The following is a 19500-nucleotide window of genomic DNA, read 5'->3' on the forward strand; positions in this document are numbered from 1 at the left end:
TTGAAACACATCTGGCTTCTTACCTAGGATATCTGGCTTACCCTTGGGCACTTTTGTAAAGATGTACATTTCAAAAACAGCATTGAAAGCATGGGAAAAAAACATGTATCTAATGTGGATTATTAGTTGAAATATAAAACAATTTCAATGAAGAATCTATGGTATATATTTTTCAAGGAGAAATTGATTTTCCTTCTCCATGTTATTATTAAAAATGGTGATTGGCAGCCACTTGATATAACAGGAGAAAAATAGAGCTGGCAGTTGACTTTAATACAGGTTTAATTGCAATAAGGAATCCACTATTTCAAAGAGTATGAGATTGGTTTTTCATTCTAATTTCATAGCCTCAGACTTGAAGTTACCACAAATAGTTGGACAATATTCTACAATGTCTATTTTTCTTTTTCATTGCAGTTTTGGCTGGGGCCGGACTTGACCCCGCAACCCCCAGTATATGGGGCTGGCGCTCTACTCCCTGAGCTACAGGCACTGCCCAATGTCTAACTATTTTTATAATTGTGAGATTCTTTTTATCTCTGATTGTGTTGCAAAGGGATTCCATTTTTATAAAGGAGGGAATAATAAACCTTGGCCACTTAACCTTATTAATAGGGGTTCCAATAATAGGAACCACTTCCCTAGAACTTTGTCCATTTGGTTTCTATTTTGAATGACTGAAGGTAATTATTTTAGAAGAACAATTGAGGCTCTACCATGTACCTAAAGAGCTAATAAAGTACATTCTGAACCTCTGAGAACTTATCAATATTTGTATGCAAATAATATTAAACTAATTGAATAACTGTGCTTCTTGAGCTTTATATTTCACCTTTAATTCACTCTTTTTCCTCACTCAAGCCTTCATTAAACAAACACAGATAAAACATTTTCTGCCCACCAGGAACTGTATTCAATGTGAAGAACATACAGACATGAAAACCCAAGTGTTCTATCAGTGTGTTCACACCATAGAGAGGAGCCTTTACAGCGTTCACACGGTGGTCAGGGCCGTCAGTGTTAATCCAATGGTATGAGCGAAGGGCAGTGGAGCAGAGGAGGAGGAATCAATCATTTTAGGCCTGAAAAAGTCCAAGGTGGCTTGTCCCTACCAGCTTCATGTTCTCAGAAACCAGAGTTTTTAGAAGACTGTACACAGCACTCTCTGGAAGAGAGTGGCAAGCCAGTCTTCTCAGATACTAAATTATGTTTGTGTGCATGTGTGCATTAGGAAAAAAGTCACTAACACATAGATATTTATTTAAAATCATGTTTAAAACAGTTTGTTCAGGTACAAAAGACTATATTACACACACATGCATACATATACATATGTATACACATTATGTAGAAATTATATATATAATATATATATAACTAGCATTCCATAATAAAGAATGACCACATCTGCATGTGTTTGTGTAGCTGTGAGGTGATATGCATATTAGTATCTGACACATAGCATTTTAAGCATCTTATTGATGGATGGGACATCAGAATCTCATCCAGCACCTTCATTTTATACCCAGAAAAACTGAGATGCAATAAGGTTAATTGCCTTGTCCAAATTAGCCAGTGACCCAAATGTTCTAACTTCCACTCCAGTGCCCTCCCTAATACCCCAGCTATTGTGTGGCTGAGTATTCACCTCTCTGAGAAGCTGTGTTGTTCTTTTTAAGCCTTGTAATCAAAGCAGTTTCCGGCAAAGGTCAGCTGACCCCATCAGACAACCTGCAGATGAAGGAAGATCTTGCCCTGATGCTGTAGAGAAGGAGCCCTGTAACCTGAACAAGAATTGCTACCACTATGATTATAATGTAACAGGTATGTGAGTAGTCACCTGATCACAGAGTAAAGGCCGGATCCCTGTCGATCAGCGCTGAAGCATTGTCATCAGGATAGGACGTCACCTTCTATGGGCCTTTCGGACATGAAGCTTACTCTCCTGGAAATCATTATTTATTAAATGAAATAAATATTTATCTGTTCTATTTTTAAGTAAATTTCCAACTATAAAGAATGAAAATATCACATAGACATTATCCCTTAAAGTAGGTTGTAAATATTTTAAGTGATCCTGTTTTTTAACACATCCTCCTTATTTATCAGGAAAGTATAAATAAAAGAAATATTTTTACCTCAGTTATCAGATTTAGTGAAAGATGCTTCCTTTTTCAGAATATATTTAATTGATCTAACATACCATGGCAACAATTCTTGGGTTGTATATTGGCAGTTTATAAACATGATCAGTTTTATAGAAAAATGCCAGGAATCTTAAACTTGCCAAAGATTATGAGTCAGTGCTACAAAAGGTGGAGGTAAAGAAAAATAGAGAAGTATTTTCAAAAAATCAGGCTTGTTATAAATTTCATCCCTCCCCCCCACCCCCCAAAAAAAACATTATTTATTCTCATCAGGGCAAATACTCTAGGACAGAAAATATTTTTGGTTCATATGATTTGGGACAACACCAAAACTTTGGAATTTTTCACACTGAAAAACAAATGCAAGAAATTGTACAATGGCGCATAATAGTCATACTGGCTTATTGTTTCTTTTGGTTTTTCTTTTCAATTTGTTTTGATGACAAAAAAGAAATCAAGGTTCTCTGGGACATGCTGTGTTACCCTATAGAAAAAGATGGAGGAAATTATTTTGCAAAAGACATGAGAGAATTAAATAAATAGAGCCAAAGTGATTTTTAAAATAAATAAGTGTACATTTTAGTGCATTCTGAATTTGGACAGTAAGTGAAATACATGGTGTTTTATTTGAATATACTACACAGTTGAAGTACCATCTGCTGAAATTATGATTATTCTGCTAACAAAAAAATAATGCTAAGATTTCAAATTCTACTTTTATTAGGAAAAAAGCTTTTTGAAGTGACACTGATCTGTAGGCGAAAGCCATTTTTACAATATCTCCAAATGACTAGCTGTCAAGGTTGTCAAGTCGACATCTGCCTCCAAGAATAATTCCTATAGCTATGTGCAACCTCAGCAATTCCATGTGACTCCTGATATGTTCAAAGCTGAGACCCATATGCTCTGCATGTGGGATGATTGATTGTGGGGCTTAGGAAGCAGCGGTGAATTAAGTACGGGATTCAGGTCATCCAAGTTTCATTTATAATCTGTTTCATACATACCCTCTGTTCTCATGTGCTTTCTTCCTTTCAGACTGGAGTACATGTCAGCTGAGTGAGAAGGCAGTTTGTGGAAACGGCGTTAAAACAAGGATGTTGGATTGTGTTCGAAGTGATGGCAAGTCGGTTGACCTGAAATATTGTGAAGAGGTGAGTGGAGTCTGTGTTAGATCTTGGTGAGTAAATTCTTCCCTGATAATTTCAAGTCATGCTGAGCCAAGGGACCTGTGCTCTGTGTAGTTTATTGCCAGCAGATGTTTTTCCACACCATTCACAGGCTGTTAAATACCCTCTTGGAAAGAAACAGTGTCCAGTACTACCAATTTCTCTATATAATTTCCTGTATTTAGTGGGCTTGGAGCCCAAAGGTATGCTAAATAGCCTATTCTGAAACAAATGCTTGGGGAACAATAAATAATCGAGGTGAATAAAGGCAAGAAATCTTAATCAGACTACTACTCATCTTTTGTAATTTGATATGAATTTTGTGTACTGCCTGGGACACCTGCCAAGATCCATCATTTATTTTTTGTTGCTAAACATTGATCACATGTGGTTTAGTAGCAGCTTTTGATATTAGGATATTGTACCCAGCTCTGAGAGTCTTAAGTATTCAGGTCTCATTAAGAGAGAGCTTAAAATTCAAAGAAAGGAAAGAAGTCTGCCATTATTTATCTTTTAGGTTCAGAATTATGTAATTCTCTAATTGACGAAAGTAAAATCATCGTAACTAAACGTAAGCTTGTGAAATGTGAGGAAACAACATAGTTGTTGGCCTTCTTGGTTTTCATAAAACTACATTTCACGTTACAATAATTTTGTCCAATTTCCATACCAAAAAGGTACTCACATCCTGTTTTAACTCCCTGTGCCTCTGAGGGTCAAATTCCAGCCAGGTCTGGAATGACCAGACGGAGCTTCTCCTGTCATTAGAGCTCAGTCAACCTGGTCCCCACCAGTTCTGTTCACACATCCTGCGAATTATTAGAAGCCCACAGTAAATTGTTCTAACTCCTAAGGGAAAACTCTAGATGGAATTATTTTAATTCCTTTGATATCTTTATCCTGTGGACCTCACTTACCTTTCTTATATCTCTGTCCATGGGCGCAGAACTCCCACACGTGCCATGAATACATGTTTTAAACACAAGTTGTGTAGTTAAAAAATGCCTTCTTCCATAATCTTATAACTTAGTCTATTTATACCTCAGATTTAAATAATTGAAAATGTCACACTTCAATCATTTTGGTTTTGTAACTGATGACATTGAAGTGATATAACTAACCATTCTAAAAATAACATTATTATTACTGACAGTTATTATAATCATATTCCGGCTAGCGAGCTTTCCGTGATCTATTTCTAGTTGATTAATATGTCCTCCTTTTTGGAAAATGCTCACATCAGTGCCCCCCAGCGTCAGACTAAAATGTAAAGTAAATAGCTCTGAGAGCTTATTGAAGGTGGAACCAAAACCATACATGACCAATTTTAAATTATTTTATGTACTAAAGGACAAGGCTTAAGTAAAATTTGCATAAAAACCTTGGAAATAACTAATTTTAATTATCTGTGAACCTAGATAAGTTTACCCTTATGTGCAAATATTATCGTATTTGAATACTGCAGTTACAATTAGGGATATAAATTTTAACATTCTGGCAAATTCTATCTTAAAGGAGTTAAAATTTGACTCAGTGCCCATATCTCAGTGGTTAGGACACGGGCCACGTACATGAAGGCTGGCGGGTTCAAAGCCGGCCCAGGCTTGCTAAACAACAATGACAACTACAACCAAAAAAATAGCTGGGCGTTGTGGTGGGCGCCTATAGTCCCAGCTACTTGGGAGGCTGAGGCAAGAGAATCGCTTGAGCCCAAGAGTTTGAGGTTGCTGTGAGCTGTGACGCCACAGCACTCCACCAAGGGCAAGATAGTGAGACTCTGTCTCAGAAAAAAAAATACATATATATATATATTTCACTGTAGAAACCCTGCAGTCAGCATTCAGTGTGACAGCAGTGGCTGGCACTTGCTCCAACAGCCACAAAGATGGCATTACTACCCAGCAAAGATGAAAATTAGTGTTAAATTCACCTAGAATTGATATAGTATTTTTACGTGTGGTATTTTTCAGACATTTTCTGAAATTTTCTCTTTTGATACGTAGTAACTTGTTTGTCCTTGTTTTTTCTGGTTTTGATTCTTGAATAGATTTCTTCTATCTCTTCTAATTTATTTAGGCACATTTGTTTAGATAAATATGGGGGAGGGGAAGAACACAGAGAGAGGAGAGAGGGAAATGTAAGGACAAGAGTCACACCAGGATTAAATATGTAGTGGATACCCAGCGTAACTGTAAACTCACATCCTCTTTACCTCTGTAATGAAGTAAGTCAGTAATCGCTGAATTCTGTGACTGAAACTCTTTCTCCATGAAACTATTATCTATCTCAAATGTAACACATTTATTTTCATCATATCACCTTAAGTTGTTATCTCCAACCGCCTATAACTTTTAAGAGAATTTTTAAGACTTAAATTAAGTGATATGGTAAACGTCCTCATCCCAACACTCAGCTTTGTCAAGTATTCCTGGTATAGAATAAAAAAGGAGCAGAGGAATGTAGTCCACACGGCTTTGACCTGATGTGCTGTCAGCAGATAACTTAGAGCCAGGAGCTATACATGAAACACAGCATAATGCTTCAGAAAGTTTTTCTATTGGCATCTTCTGCTACATAAATTAGAAAATATAAACTTCTCTTTATGCAGAAATAGAAATGTTCTTGAAAATTCCAAGAATTATCAATCAAAAAATGTTTTATTCTCAGAACAAATCTTAAATGTTCCTATTTCAATGCTACTTTGTACCTTAAACTTTTTTTTTTTTTTTTTTGAGACACAGCCTGACTTTGTTGCCCTGGATAAGAGTGCTGTGGCAGTCACAACTCACAGCAACCTCAAACTCTGGGACTCAAGCAATTCTCTTGCCTCAAGCTATTCTCCAGCTTCTCTAGTAGCTGGAACTACAGGCACCTAAAAATACGCCCAGCTATTTTTAGAGACAAGGTCTTGCTGTGGCTCTGGCTGGTCTCAAACTCGTGAGCTCAGGCAATCCACCCACCTCAGCATCCCAGAGGTGCCTTAAACTTTTTAAATGTTGGAATATAAAGTAGAAGAATTAGAAACCTCATCATATATTTTAAAAGTAGAATATTTCAATGATTAGTAACAGAACCCAAATGCCAAAGAAATGGCATACCATCATTACTGAATGAGAAAAATGTACACCAAGACAACTGAATTTTTAGTTTCTAAAATCAGTTTTAAAAGTGAAAAATCTTTGTTAAAAAAAACCCACATAGAGTATTCAAAATTGAAAAACTCTGGGAACTCATTTCCTTTTGAGAAAAATAGCTTACTTAAAAACTGATGTTTCTATTATCTCCACCCATTATGTGATTCATCTTGAGTGACAGTTTGTCTTCAGCGTCTTCTCCTTTGCTTTATAATTTAACATGAATGTACAAAAAAAAAGTACTATCCCAAAGATACAATTGTAGGTCTAAATATTCATGATATTCTTGGTTTTTAATTAGTGGAAATTAATTGTGTGTATACTTATTTGTTCCTCATTTAGGTAAATAGAACTAATTTGGGGATTTAATCTATTTTTTTCCTTTGCTTATTGAAAATGTTCAAGTATGTAGGGTCACGGGGCCCCTCCATTCATCCTGTGCCCTTACATCCCACCCTTCTTCAGGGATCTTTCTATTCTGTTCCAAGGATTGCTTGTTCTGCCTCCCTCTCTACTCTTCCTGGCTCTCTGCCCACCTCAACAGCACACGGTGGTCACGCCTCTGTGGCAGGACAAACAGATCTACCTCTGTTCTTTCAGCTCGGCCTGGAGAAGAACTGGCAGATGAACGTGTCCTGCGTGGTGGAATGCCCTGTGAACTGTCAGCTTTCCGACTGGTCTCCTTGGTCAGAATGTTCTCAAACATGTGGCCTCACAGGTTTGTTTGTGTCTCAATTAACTTATAGTCAAGGAGTATGACATAAAATGTCCCTCTTGCTTTAAGTCATATCGGATAATCTTCAGAAAGGTTGAAATAGGTGTCTTTCTTTCCAAAGCATCAGAGCCTTGCTTCTTCCTGGATTCCTCACAATATACAGTGTGGCATCCTCTCCCAACAAGGTATATTTTTGTATAACTGTGGCGTATCACCAAAATTGCATCACTTTATATCTCCTAAAGGAAAAATGATCCGAAGACGAACAGTAACCCAGCCCTTTCAGGGTGATGGAAGACCATGCCCTTCTCTGATGGACCAGTCCAAACCTTGCCCCGTGAAGCCCTGTTATCGGTGGCAATATGGCCAGTGGTCTCCATGCCAAGTGCAGGTATAAGATTTCAGGAAGTTGTATGGAAGTGCGTGCTGTGTATCTGTGAGACTTCATTTCAGAAACATTTTTCAGAGCTTATAGACGGCAAGCTTCTTCTTAAAGATTTTAGGTGCCTTGCCATTTTATCACCATTTAATTAGTTTTGGTATCAAATATTCCCTGCCCTGTACTTCTGAAATCATTTAGAGACTGATTCATTTTAATGAAAATTTATTTGCCTGTCTTTGACTAGAAAGCAAATAAATTGTTCAGTGTATGTTTTATAGCAAGCGCCCTATAGGGCTTCTTCCCTAAGGTTTCAAATGTTTCCCCAACTGTTCATAAATCAAAATCAATGGTGCAAAGATGACTGTATGTGATGAGCTCTGTGATTAATTATTTTTCTTTTCCTAATTAGTTATTTCTTCCTCCATTTCAGGAGGCCCAGTGTGGAGAAGGGACCAGAACAAGGAACATTTCTTGTGTAGTGAATGATGGCTCAGGCGATGATTTTAGCAAAGTGGTGGATGAGGAATTCTGTGCTGACGTGGAACCCATTATAGATGGTAACAGAAATGTGGTTCTAGAGGAAACCTGCACCCAGCCTTGCCCAGGTAACACGAACAAAACAGAATTCATATTTCAGTGATTTCTTTCTAGGACAAGGGTCAAGAAGGGTTATATGTACAAGTTAAAGGATGTCAGCTGTCTTCTTATTCAGTAATATCTATGCTAACAGCCAGACACTGCACCTCTGAGCAAAAGGGATCACTGCCTCATTACTGTCAGGTAGAGGTGAAGTCCACATCTCCCCCATGGCCTTGCTTGACACTTCTCCGAAGTTTTAACATCTATAGGATATGGCAATTAAGGAGGTTGCTCAACAGTAAAAGTGTGAAATAAAAGTTGAGAAAATAGGGATTAAATATAACCTATTTCAGATTTCCAGAGGATAGAACAGAGGGAGAATGTTTAAACACATAATGGTTAAAAAAAGGTTTAAGTCCTTGTAATGATAGCTTACTCTGGGTCCTGTGTAGAATCAATAATAAACTCACACCTAGATACATCCTAGTTAAAAGATAAATAATTGAACATAAGGAAAACATTGGGAAAAATTTTTAAAAACAATACTTGCAACTGAAAGACAAAATAATATTGAAAATACTGAAAAATATACATATTCAATGTTGACACAATGGATAATGGGTACGTGTAGTAAAAATGTGGAAAGCAAACATTGTATATCAAATAATGTAAGAAAATTAGCAGATGTGATAAGCTGATATTTAGGAATTCGGGTTCAATGCAGGGAATTGTAGCAAATATTTAAAGTCATAATAAGCTAGGAAATCCACCCCTGAGAAACATAAAGAGGCAACAATTTGTTAGTGGGCTGTAAATAAACAAGATTAGAAGTGAATTATCTATATTTTACCCCCAAATGGAAAACTTAATCTCCTAATTTGCTTATAATTATGACAAGAAAAATACATCTCTTCAAAAGTGTGTTCTCTTGAATAAAATGTCAAAAAGATTAAAGAAAGGATTCAGGGGGGGAAATAATGAATGAGCATAAAACGTATTTTCTGTGTAAAAATATATGATTTGGGGCCAGGCCCAGTGGCTTAGCACTCTGGGAGGCCAAGGCAGGCAGATCCCTAGAGCTCTTGAGTTCAAGACCAGACTGAGCAAAAGCAAGACCTCATCTCTACTAAAAATAGAAAAACTGAGGCAAGAGGATCATTTGAGCCCAAGAGTTGGAGGTTGCTGTTAGCTATGATGCCACCGCAGTCTACCCAGGGCAAGAGCTTGAGACTCTATCTCAAAATAAATAAATTAATAAAATAACAATATATGATTTGAGGAAATTTAAAAATGGATAACATACATTTTCAAAAATTTAAAAAATATTGAGATTGAGCCCCTATAAGCTTGAAAAGCTAAAAATGGGCTACAAATCCATTCACTCGCTATTTACTCATTCCTCTGTAAAAGAATTACTTGCGTTGATAATATTGATAGTCTATAATTTATTATTAAGATGAAATTAATGAAATTGCATAAAGCAATAAATAAAATAGTTTCTGATAGATGGTGTGGACATTCAACTGTGGTACTGGTCTTGGCCCACCTGGATATTCTTCAGTTTAAGAAAAAAATATTATTTAAAAAAAGAAAACAGCAAATATCTGAACAGTAAGTCCTCCTCAGTAGGTATAAAGTTTTAGTTACATAAAGTTATTAAGTTCTAGAGACCTGCTGTACAACATTGTGCCTACAGTTATTATATTGTATAGGTATTGGACACTTAAGAATTTAAGAGGACAGATGTCATGTTAAATGGTTTTAAACAATAAAATTAAAAAATATAAAATAAGATAATAAAATCTTACTTTCTAGAGTTAAACAAAGCCTTGCTAGATATACTCACACCTGCTAGTCATAACCTTTTGTTGATCCAGTAATTTCCGTTTCATTTCCAGCCTTTGAAAGTGACTTGATCTCATTCAAGATATCACACACAATGCAGTGTAATAAAACCATTTTAACTTCATAGCAGACCCCGCTTGAGGCAAGTGAGGGCTCTAGGCAGGACCAAGAACTGAACCTTTGGACTGTGATGTCCTGAATGGTCCTAGAGAAGAGAAAGTGACCTAGGCTGCAAGTCAGAAGGCCTATCTGTTCACAACCAAATCTCCAGCACCAGCAGTAGGATTTGTTGAGCAGAACCAGCATCCTCGCCAGGCACTGGGGTGTGCCTTGCTATGGAGACTACCCACTTTACTTCCTGCAGGACAAATACCCATTCATTTGACTTTTATTCCTCAAGTATAATTAGGTCAAACCTGGATTTGAAGTTGGAGGTATATTGGCGACCAACAGACCCTGTCCTTGTAGAACTTACTAACAGAAGGGACAATTGCTAATCTCATAGTGACATAAATAATTTAAGATTATAAGTGATATGAAGGTAACTTACAGGATCCCATGTAACACAGAACAGGGCAAACACACCATTTTAATGAAAGTAATTACTAATCCTGGGGTAGCCTGCTCTTCTCTTGTAAATTACCATCTATTCACTTTGGTTCTTTTTTTTGCTAGTTTTCACATGGATGTATTCTGAAAGCTAGCAATATGTGAAATAATAAGCTTTAAAGAGTAGAATACTGAATTTGGAAATACATTTTTATGCATTTAATTGTCATATCTTTGGCAGGCATAGTGTAATTTTATCATTACAAAGGTTCATGTGATCAAAATATTAAAAATATGTTTAGTAAAAGGGAGTGTCTCTCTCTCTCATTTGCTGTTATTAAATCTTTGAAGCCTGACATGGTTTATTTTCGGATAATAATTACTTAACTCACAGACTACCATGTAAAGACTAACTCAGTTTTGCTGGAAAATACACGGTGTTAAATGTAGATAGCCAAAGAGATAAAGACTATAATAAAAGGGTGTGTGTTTATTTCCATGTAGTTTGCGATCATTGAGGTGAAGTTACATTTCATTCATACTGACAGGAATTTTTAAATTTTACTTTTAGAAGTTTTCCTGCATAATTGAAAACTGAATAAACCAAAAGTGACCATTTCCAAGGGGATAGAAGTGTTTCTAGAACATTAGGTTACTTAAAATTTTTCAGTTTTTTTATTTTTCTTAGCACTTTTAAAATTTACTAGAATATTCTGTACTTCAGGAGTACCAAAGATACTCTCTAATAATGATCTACAAAAGTCACTCTACTTTACTGTGACACATGTATCTGTCCGTGAATAATCCATGTCTTGCCAGGATTTCCTAATCATGACACAGGAAGTTTTTTCATTGATCAGATCTCCAGGCAACTTTGTACTAATAGTATTAGTCATTGTAACCATAATATGAGGCCGTATGAATTATTCATGAAATATGTCTAGAATAAATAAAATGATAAGAAACCCTTATGGATTTGTATCTATCATAATTAACTGTGTTTTTTTTGACCAGTATCATGAAGGAGTCAGTCCTGAAGAATGGATAGGTACACGGAAAAGATTTACTTCAAATGGTTGAAGACGTTGAATGCATGGATTCACTATGCCCCAGTAATTGCACTCCTGGATTTATACCCAATAGAGATATATCATTAAATAGAGATAGAAAATAAACAGGAGATAAACAAAAAAATTAATAGATTTTTACTAAAATATTCACAACAGCAAAAGAAAAACTTTACAAATCTTCACATGCCCATGGATAGTAGAATAGATATCTAAATTGTAGTATATTCCCACAGTGGAATAAAGGCCAGTAAAATGAACAAATTAGAACTACATAAACATATGATAGAGCTCACAAACATAAATGAGAGAAAGAAGTGAGACATACAAAAATTACATATGGTCCACTTGCATATGTGACTTGAGGGAGGGTTCGGAGATCCTGGGAATGTTCTTTCTGTTCCTTGATTGGAGTTTGGTCATATAATCAGATTACGGAAATTCAGTGGTCTGCTCATTTATGACATGTGATCATTTTGCTTGCTTATTATTCTTAAATGAACAAGTTTTTAAGAAGGAAGTTTATTAAAGACATAGATCAGAGGAAGTGGCAGGCATTTCCAGTCCTGCATCCACTCAGTTGGCTCTCTCACCTCTACTCCCTTGGAAGAAATAGAAATAAAACATAAATATCAGCTTGGTCAGCCTTGGTCAGCCTGGGAGTTCAACCTCTTTTGAAATTATGAATACCTAGAAGTCAGGTTCTTTGTATATTTAGGTTTTCTTTGAGTAGTACCAAGGGCTTGGTAAACCCCTTTACCATGACAAGGATAACAGTGGTGGTAGGTTTTAATCAAATATTGACTGCATTAAAAGGAGATGAATCTAATGGACAAGTTCCTTTAAGTCACAGGTTAGGTTTAATATCACTAAGCAACGTGTAAACCAATAAGCCACTCAGAAAATAACAATAGTTATGTAAAATTATAAAATTACATACAAACTGTCAAATATTGAATGCTTCTTGAGATTTTATAAATATTATGGATAACTGATATACCTATAAACATTACCCAGTAGGGATAAAATTAAAATATTCTCTAGCTAGCTTTTCTGTATGGGTACAGGTATAAACTACAAAACTGTTTTTACAGGTGACTGTTATTTGAAGGACTGGTCCTCTTGGAGCCTGTGTCAGCTGACCTGTGTGAATGGTGAGGATCTAGGCTTTGGTGGAATACAGGTCCGATCCAGAGCAGTGATTATACAAGAACTAGAAAATCAACATTTGTGCCCAGAACAAATGTTAGAAACAAAATCATGTGATGGTGAGTGCTATAATTCATGAAAGCTGGTTTGTTATAGTTTTATATTGTTAAGCAAAAGCATAAGGTAAAGAATTTTTTGATAAATAAATAAATTTGTTAAGATCTCTTAAGGCTGAGAATTAAAATTATGATTCTGAATTCTAAAGATTTAGAGGAAGAGAAATCGTGCCACCTTTTATAAATTAGACACATAATATTATAAAAATGTTTTCTAGTTTTATGAACTAAAGAAATCTGAGATAATTAGAAGCACACTATTTGTGCACTTTTAACAGCCATAATCAGGCATGAATCTCACAACACCTTCAATTTATTTGAATCAAGGGACAGAATTAAGGAAAAATTACAAATCCACAGTGAAATGAGAGATTTTCCTATATTCTCAGAAATTAATATGTCAAATTATTTGTAAGGATTAATAATTTTAATCTAAATTTGACATAGAACATCTCATTTGATATGTGAACATACATGTTTTATGTCTTTATGTTATGCGTTTGCATACGCAGAATCATTTACTCAATATGGGCAATACGTGACATAATCAAGAACCACAGACTATTTCATGCCATATTTTGTGAACAACACAGGGAAAATGTCAATGAGGACAAAAGAATTAATATCTAGTGTAGAGTGTGAAGCTCAACAAATAACCCTTTTATTCCAACTCCTGTTCTGAACTAATTAAGAAATTTGACATTCAGTATAATAGCAAGTAAGAGGCAAAATATCTTTCCTCCCGAAAAGTTGGAAGAGAAAGAGAAAGTTGGAAGAGAAAGAGAAAGAGAAAGAGAAAGTTTAAAACACTTTAAAGAAAAAGAATCACCTGGAATAAAACACTTTAAAGAAGAAAATCACCTAGAATAAAAACCAAATGGACTACATGACTTAACCCAAGAATTAGATAAAATTATTCACTCTGTCAATTTAATTCTCCTAAATTTACCAATAAATTGAAACATTTCATGTGACCAGGACAGGGTAGTAAAGAGTAGAGAAAGGCCCAGGGTTACAGTAAATGAAATAATTTTCAAAGCAAGAAAGAGAATTATTCACCCCCAAATGACAATGAAATAAAATTAGAAATCGATAACAGAATTACCGTAAAAATCCTCACAACATACACAGAAGTAAAAACTGAAAATCACACTTCTATAACATTACATATCAAATGTTATCTAGGATACAGCAAAGAGGAGGAGAACGTAAAGAAATTTTCTACAGAAGGGAGAAAAGTTAAAAATGAGATAAACTTTCAACTCAAGCAATATTTTTAATATAAAAAGGATATAGAATGTAACAAATAAGTATAAATTTAATGAGATAGAAAACAAACATAACCAACAAAACCAATAGCTTGTTCTTTGTGCAAACTAACAAAATAGACAACCTCATGCTGAAATCAGTGAAGAAAAAAAGAGCAAAGTCAGTACCACTATAAATCAAATAGAGTTTAGACAAGTATAATTCTGTGAATTGTTTTTGCTAATAAATGAAACAATTTAAATTTAGACTATTATTATAATTAACCTATATCATAGAGTGTATAACTATTTTTAAATATATTAAATAAGTTACATGCAATCAGACTTAAACTTGACTTAATGAGTTTTACCAAAATTTAAAAAAACAGACAACTCGTATTTATGTGAAATCCCTAATTAAGAAAAATAAAGTTAAGTAGGGAGAAAAAGTGAATAAAATCTCCCCAAGTTCTGTGATAGTTAAACCTTGACAGTAAAATAAATCAATAAAAATCAAGTTACCTAAATAAATAGATGTCAACATCATAAAAAATAAAATATTAGTTAATAAAATCAATAATGAATTTAATAATTAATAACATGACTAATTATAATTAGTGGTAGAAATGCAAAAATGCCCAAATACTTGAAAAACCTACTAATACAGTTCATCATATTAGCAGAAAAAATAGTATTTTTAATGCATAGTAAAAAAGTGTCTATAAATCTATCCTCATTCACGATAAAAACTTGCAAACCAAACTTGAACTTGAGGGAATTATTTTTACCCAATAAATGATATCCACCAAAACTTAACAATTTTCATGATATGTGAGAGAACATTTAAGACATTCCTTTGCAATTAATAACATAAGGATGCCCCCCTTTTGCTACTTCTTTCCAACCCAGTGAAAGAGGTTCTAGCCAAACCATAATCAGAAGTTTAATAATGAAAAAATAGTAATTGTCATATTTTCTGATTTTGCATTTTAAAAAGTCAAGAGAATGTATAAACAAGCATTTGAAAGTAAGAATTCATAAGCATTGCACAATTTAAAAACCAATACAAAGTAGTCTATTTTCTATCAAAAATACCAGTTATAAAATTTAATTAGGAAAAAATTTCGTTAACAATAAAAATAAAACTATAAGAAATAAATCTAATAAAAATCATGTGATGTAGATATATAAAACATTTAAAAATCATATTGGAAGACATAAAGAACTAAAACATTGGTATAATAGACAATATTCATGGATAAAAAGCTTCAACATTATAACATGTCAATTTTATGCCAATTTGCCTATAAATTGTAAATTGTACCTGAGAAATTGATTCTAAAATTAACTTGGAGAGGTTAAAGACCTAGAAGATCCCAGAACGTTTTTAGGAAGGAAGAGTGAGAGAAGAATTCATGGCTTTACATGGCTTTATATCAAGACTTACTCTAAAGCATTAATAGTTAAAAAGAGTGATTGGCCGGCGGCACCTGTGGCTCAGTCAGTAAGGCGCCGGCCCCATATACCAAGGGTGGCGGGTTCAAACCCAGCCCCGGCCAAACTGCAACCAAAAAATAGCTGGACGTTGTGGCGGGCGCCTGTAGTCCCAGCTGTTCGGGAAGCTAAGGCAAGAGAATCGCTTGAGCCCAGGAGTTGGAGGTTGCTGTGAGCTGTGTGAGGCCACGGCACTCTACCGAGGGCCATAGAGTGAGACTCTGTCTCTACAAAAAAAAGAAAAAATAATAAAAATAAAAAAAAATAAAAAGAGTGATTGGCCAATAATAAATCCCTTAGACTGATGGAACAGAATAATTTCAGGGACAAATTCTAACTTATAAAGGTAAGTGGCAAAGGGAAACTCAGTGAAGAAATGAGTTCACGAAGGATGTTACTGCAATTTTTATTCAGATCAAGTTCTTAAAAATATCTTTAGGTTGTATCATATACAAAATGATATTCTAGATAAATTATGGACCTAAGGTGAAGAATGAAACTGCAAAACACTTAAAAAATGGGAGAATATTTTCATAAACTCAAGATCGAGAAGGATTTTCTAAATGTGACACCAAAAGCACAAATGAAAGTAGAAAAGATTAAAATTCTTATAAATTACAATTTAAATCTTCTACACAATAAAAAAGATTATAAATGGGATTACAGTCCAACCCACAGATTTAGAAAAGATATTTGTGAAACCAATTAATTTTTCAGGATTAGTATCTAGAACAGAAATCTAAAACTTTGTCCACAAACACAGTTTGTGATAAAGTGGGTTGATAATGTCAGAGTGTTTTTCTTTTGTGAGAAATATATATATATATATATACACACATACACACACAATTTTGTAACTAAGAAAATGCCAAGAGGGCTATGTCAACTAATGGGATGAAAATGTGTCAAATGGTCTATGAACCAAGTGTATGGTGCCCCATGATCATATTGATGTACACAGCTATGATTTATTAAAAAAAAAAAGAAAACTGATAAATATTTTAAATCTTCAATACATTTTTAAAAATAATCATGAAATAATTTTGTTATCATAAATAGCATATTTCCTGAAAAATAAGTTTCCCTTGACAAATAGAGCAAGAATCTAATGTATTCAATTCTAATATGAAGGCAGTAGATGATCTAATACATGGTGGGGTAGGGGAATGAGGGAGCAGGAGGAAGGGAGGACAGAGGGGATTTGGAGAGTCACAGTGTACAGTAAACCTGGGGGCAGGACACAATTATAAGAGGGACTTTACGTAACAAATGCAATCAGTGTAACCTAATTCCTTGCACCCTCAATGAATCCCAAACAATAAAAGAAAAAAATCAAATAAAGAAAGAAAGAAAAGAATTTTAATGACAAGATAGTTCTTTCGATGTTCGCAAATCTCTATAAAGTCTAATTTAAAGAAGACGTTGAATTATCTGCTTCTAGACCCAATTTGTTGCTACCTTATTTTAGTTTATGTATATGTAGTATGAAAAAAACACAGCCTTACCCAGATATGTAGGTGAAAGGGGGAAATTCTAACACACATACACACACACACACCACACACACACTCTGAATAAACCTCAGGATTTTCCTGGGTCTCCTCACCTCACTTTAAGAATCACTTTTCTAAAATAAAGAATTCCCACATCCAATAAGAATAGGCATAGACGTTAGTGGGGAAAAAAAGCAATTGGCCAACAGAGGCAAATAAACAATTTTAAGAGGAAATCCAAATGCCCCATAGCTTTAGCAATCGAAGAACTGCGATTTAAAATGACAAGATAGCTTTCCTTACTGACAAGACTAACAAAAATATTTAAAAACCGGAAACTATAAATGTTCATGAGTATTTAGAGCAGTGGCAATTTGTATCCTCTGCTGGTGGCTATGTAAATTGTCACCTTTTGAAGGAAAAAAATTAACAACAACAACGAAAATAACTTAAGTTTCAGAACAACACAGAATATGAAACATTTTTAATTGAAGATTGCATAAAAATAATACTAAATATCATTTATATGTACATGGTGTGTGGCTATAGTAAAAGAATTAAAAGTAATAATTTCAGCTCCCCACACAGTGATACCCAGAAATGTTCCTCTATCTACAGTATTTACCTTAAGGTAGATTTGCACAAGGTTGACACAGGAGGCATTGTCTGAGTAGCAAAAATTGAAAACAACCTAAGAGACGGAATGGCTAAATTAATTGTGGTATTTAGTACAATGGAATTATACGTAACAGTTAAGATAAATTGATAGTCTCTACGTTAAAAATTACATGGAAATATTTTACCTGTGACACTGACTATTACGTTTCTGAACAATACATAGACTATGATACTTTTTTTAAATTTAAGACTGCATAAAAATAAAACTATATATCATTTACATGAATATGATATGTGTGTGCGTATAGTAAAAGTGTAGCAAAGAAAATCGTACATCTAATTCAGAATATATTGCTGAGCAGACACAGAGGGAGATGAGATTAGGAAAAAATATAATACGATGTCATTTATTTATGTTTTATTCATCAAAAAGCAAATGAAAACAAAGGCAAATATGGCTAAATGGCAATATTTGTTATATTTGCATGATCGATAATTGAATAGGTATTTCTTGTAGTTATTCTCCATACTTGTCTGTATGTTTGATATTTCATAATACTTTTTAAAATTTGATTAATCTGAAAACCCAGGTTCCTACTGGATGGTATGATAGAAGACATGGAAAATTGGTTGGGATTTAGATATAGAGCTGAAATTGTATAGCATTTGCGTGACAACTGCAGGACAGTATATTGACGTTTGAAACACCAGAGATGGACTTCTGGTCATTTTTCGGTTGTTCACAAATAGGTTATTAATAGTCTGTCCTGACTGGGCGTGGTGGCACTCTGGTAGGCCAGGGCAAGAGGTTCTCTTGAGCTTAGAAGTTTAAGAACCCGGGGTCTAGAAAAGTTAGCCGGGCATGTGGTAGGCGCCTGCAGTCCCAGCTTCTCTAGAGGCTGAGGCAGGAAGATGGCTTGAGCCCAGGAGTTTGAGGTTTCTGTGAGCTGGGCTGAGGCCACGGCATTCTAGCCTGGGTGACAGATCAATACTCTGTTTAAAAAAAGAAAAATACTCTATCCTCATGATTGTCCTTTTGGGTGAGAGAATGCTCCCCCTGATGTTTATCATGTCTCTGCAGACGGACAGTGTTATGAGTATAAGTGGATGGCCAGTGCTTGGAAGGGCTCTTCTCGAACAGTCTGGTGTCAAAGATCAGACGGTGTAAATGTAACAGGTAAACCTCCACTTCCTCTCTGTTCTTTGAAAGTCTTCCCATAACACACACATAATTATTTAAAGAAAATAATGAAGAAAACAAAAATACTCTATGTTCAACACCTAATTGGGATCTAGGGTTCATGAGCTATCTACCCATTTGGTGACCAATGACAAATTATTTTGTAATGTTTCAAAATGTTTTTCCTCACCTAGCCCTTATAGTTATTAACTGTAGAATATATTTAATTAAAATACCATCTAGTTCTAATAATTAATAATTTTCAGTTTATCTTTCCTAGAAATTTTATATTAGTAAGGTATTATATGTTAAGAAAGAAACATTTTTTTTACTGTTTCTGCTTCTATGCCTTGAAAGCAATACAATTACAGACCAAAAATGTCACCAAGGAAGTGTGATAATACAAATCCAAATGTTTTATTTGAATTTAGAAATCTATGATTTAGAGGAGCTTTTTTTTATTAAGAAGGAAGACCTATTAGGCAATCTCAAACCCAGATTATCTGAGCAGCTCAAGTACTATGTTGTCATCCCCAAATTATTACATACCCAAAGAAGAAATCCAAAGGAAGAACTTTTATATTGCATTATATTTTGACTCATATATGCGAAGAAC

The 19500-nt window shown here is 34.7% G+C and overlaps 1 protein-coding gene across 1 annotated transcript in view; it reads left to right on the plus strand.

Moving 5' to 3' along the window:
* THSD7A (thrombospondin type 1 domain containing 7A) overlaps window positions 1–19500 on the plus strand; it is a 466447-nt gene that overhangs the window by 435416 nt on the left and 11531 nt on the right. Inside the window, exons 18-24 of the mRNA XM_053609606.1 lie at window positions 1680–1824; window positions 3186–3301; window positions 7051–7168; window positions 7411–7556; window positions 7978–8152; window positions 12682–12855; window positions 18786–18881. Coding sequence (XP_053465581.1) covers window positions 1680–1824; window positions 3186–3301; window positions 7051–7168; window positions 7411–7556; window positions 7978–8152; window positions 12682–12855; window positions 18786–18881 — 970 coding nt within the window. The remainder of the gene's footprint in view (window positions 1–1679; window positions 1825–3185; window positions 3302–7050; window positions 7169–7410; window positions 7557–7977; window positions 8153–12681; window positions 12856–18785; window positions 18882–19500) is intronic.

The sequence above is a fragment of the Nycticebus coucang genome, chromosome 11, assembly GCF_027406575.1.
Source record: "Nycticebus coucang isolate mNycCou1 chromosome 11, mNycCou1.pri, whole genome shotgun sequence".
Lineage (NCBI taxonomy): Eukaryota > Metazoa > Chordata > Mammalia > Primates > Lorisidae > Nycticebus > Nycticebus coucang.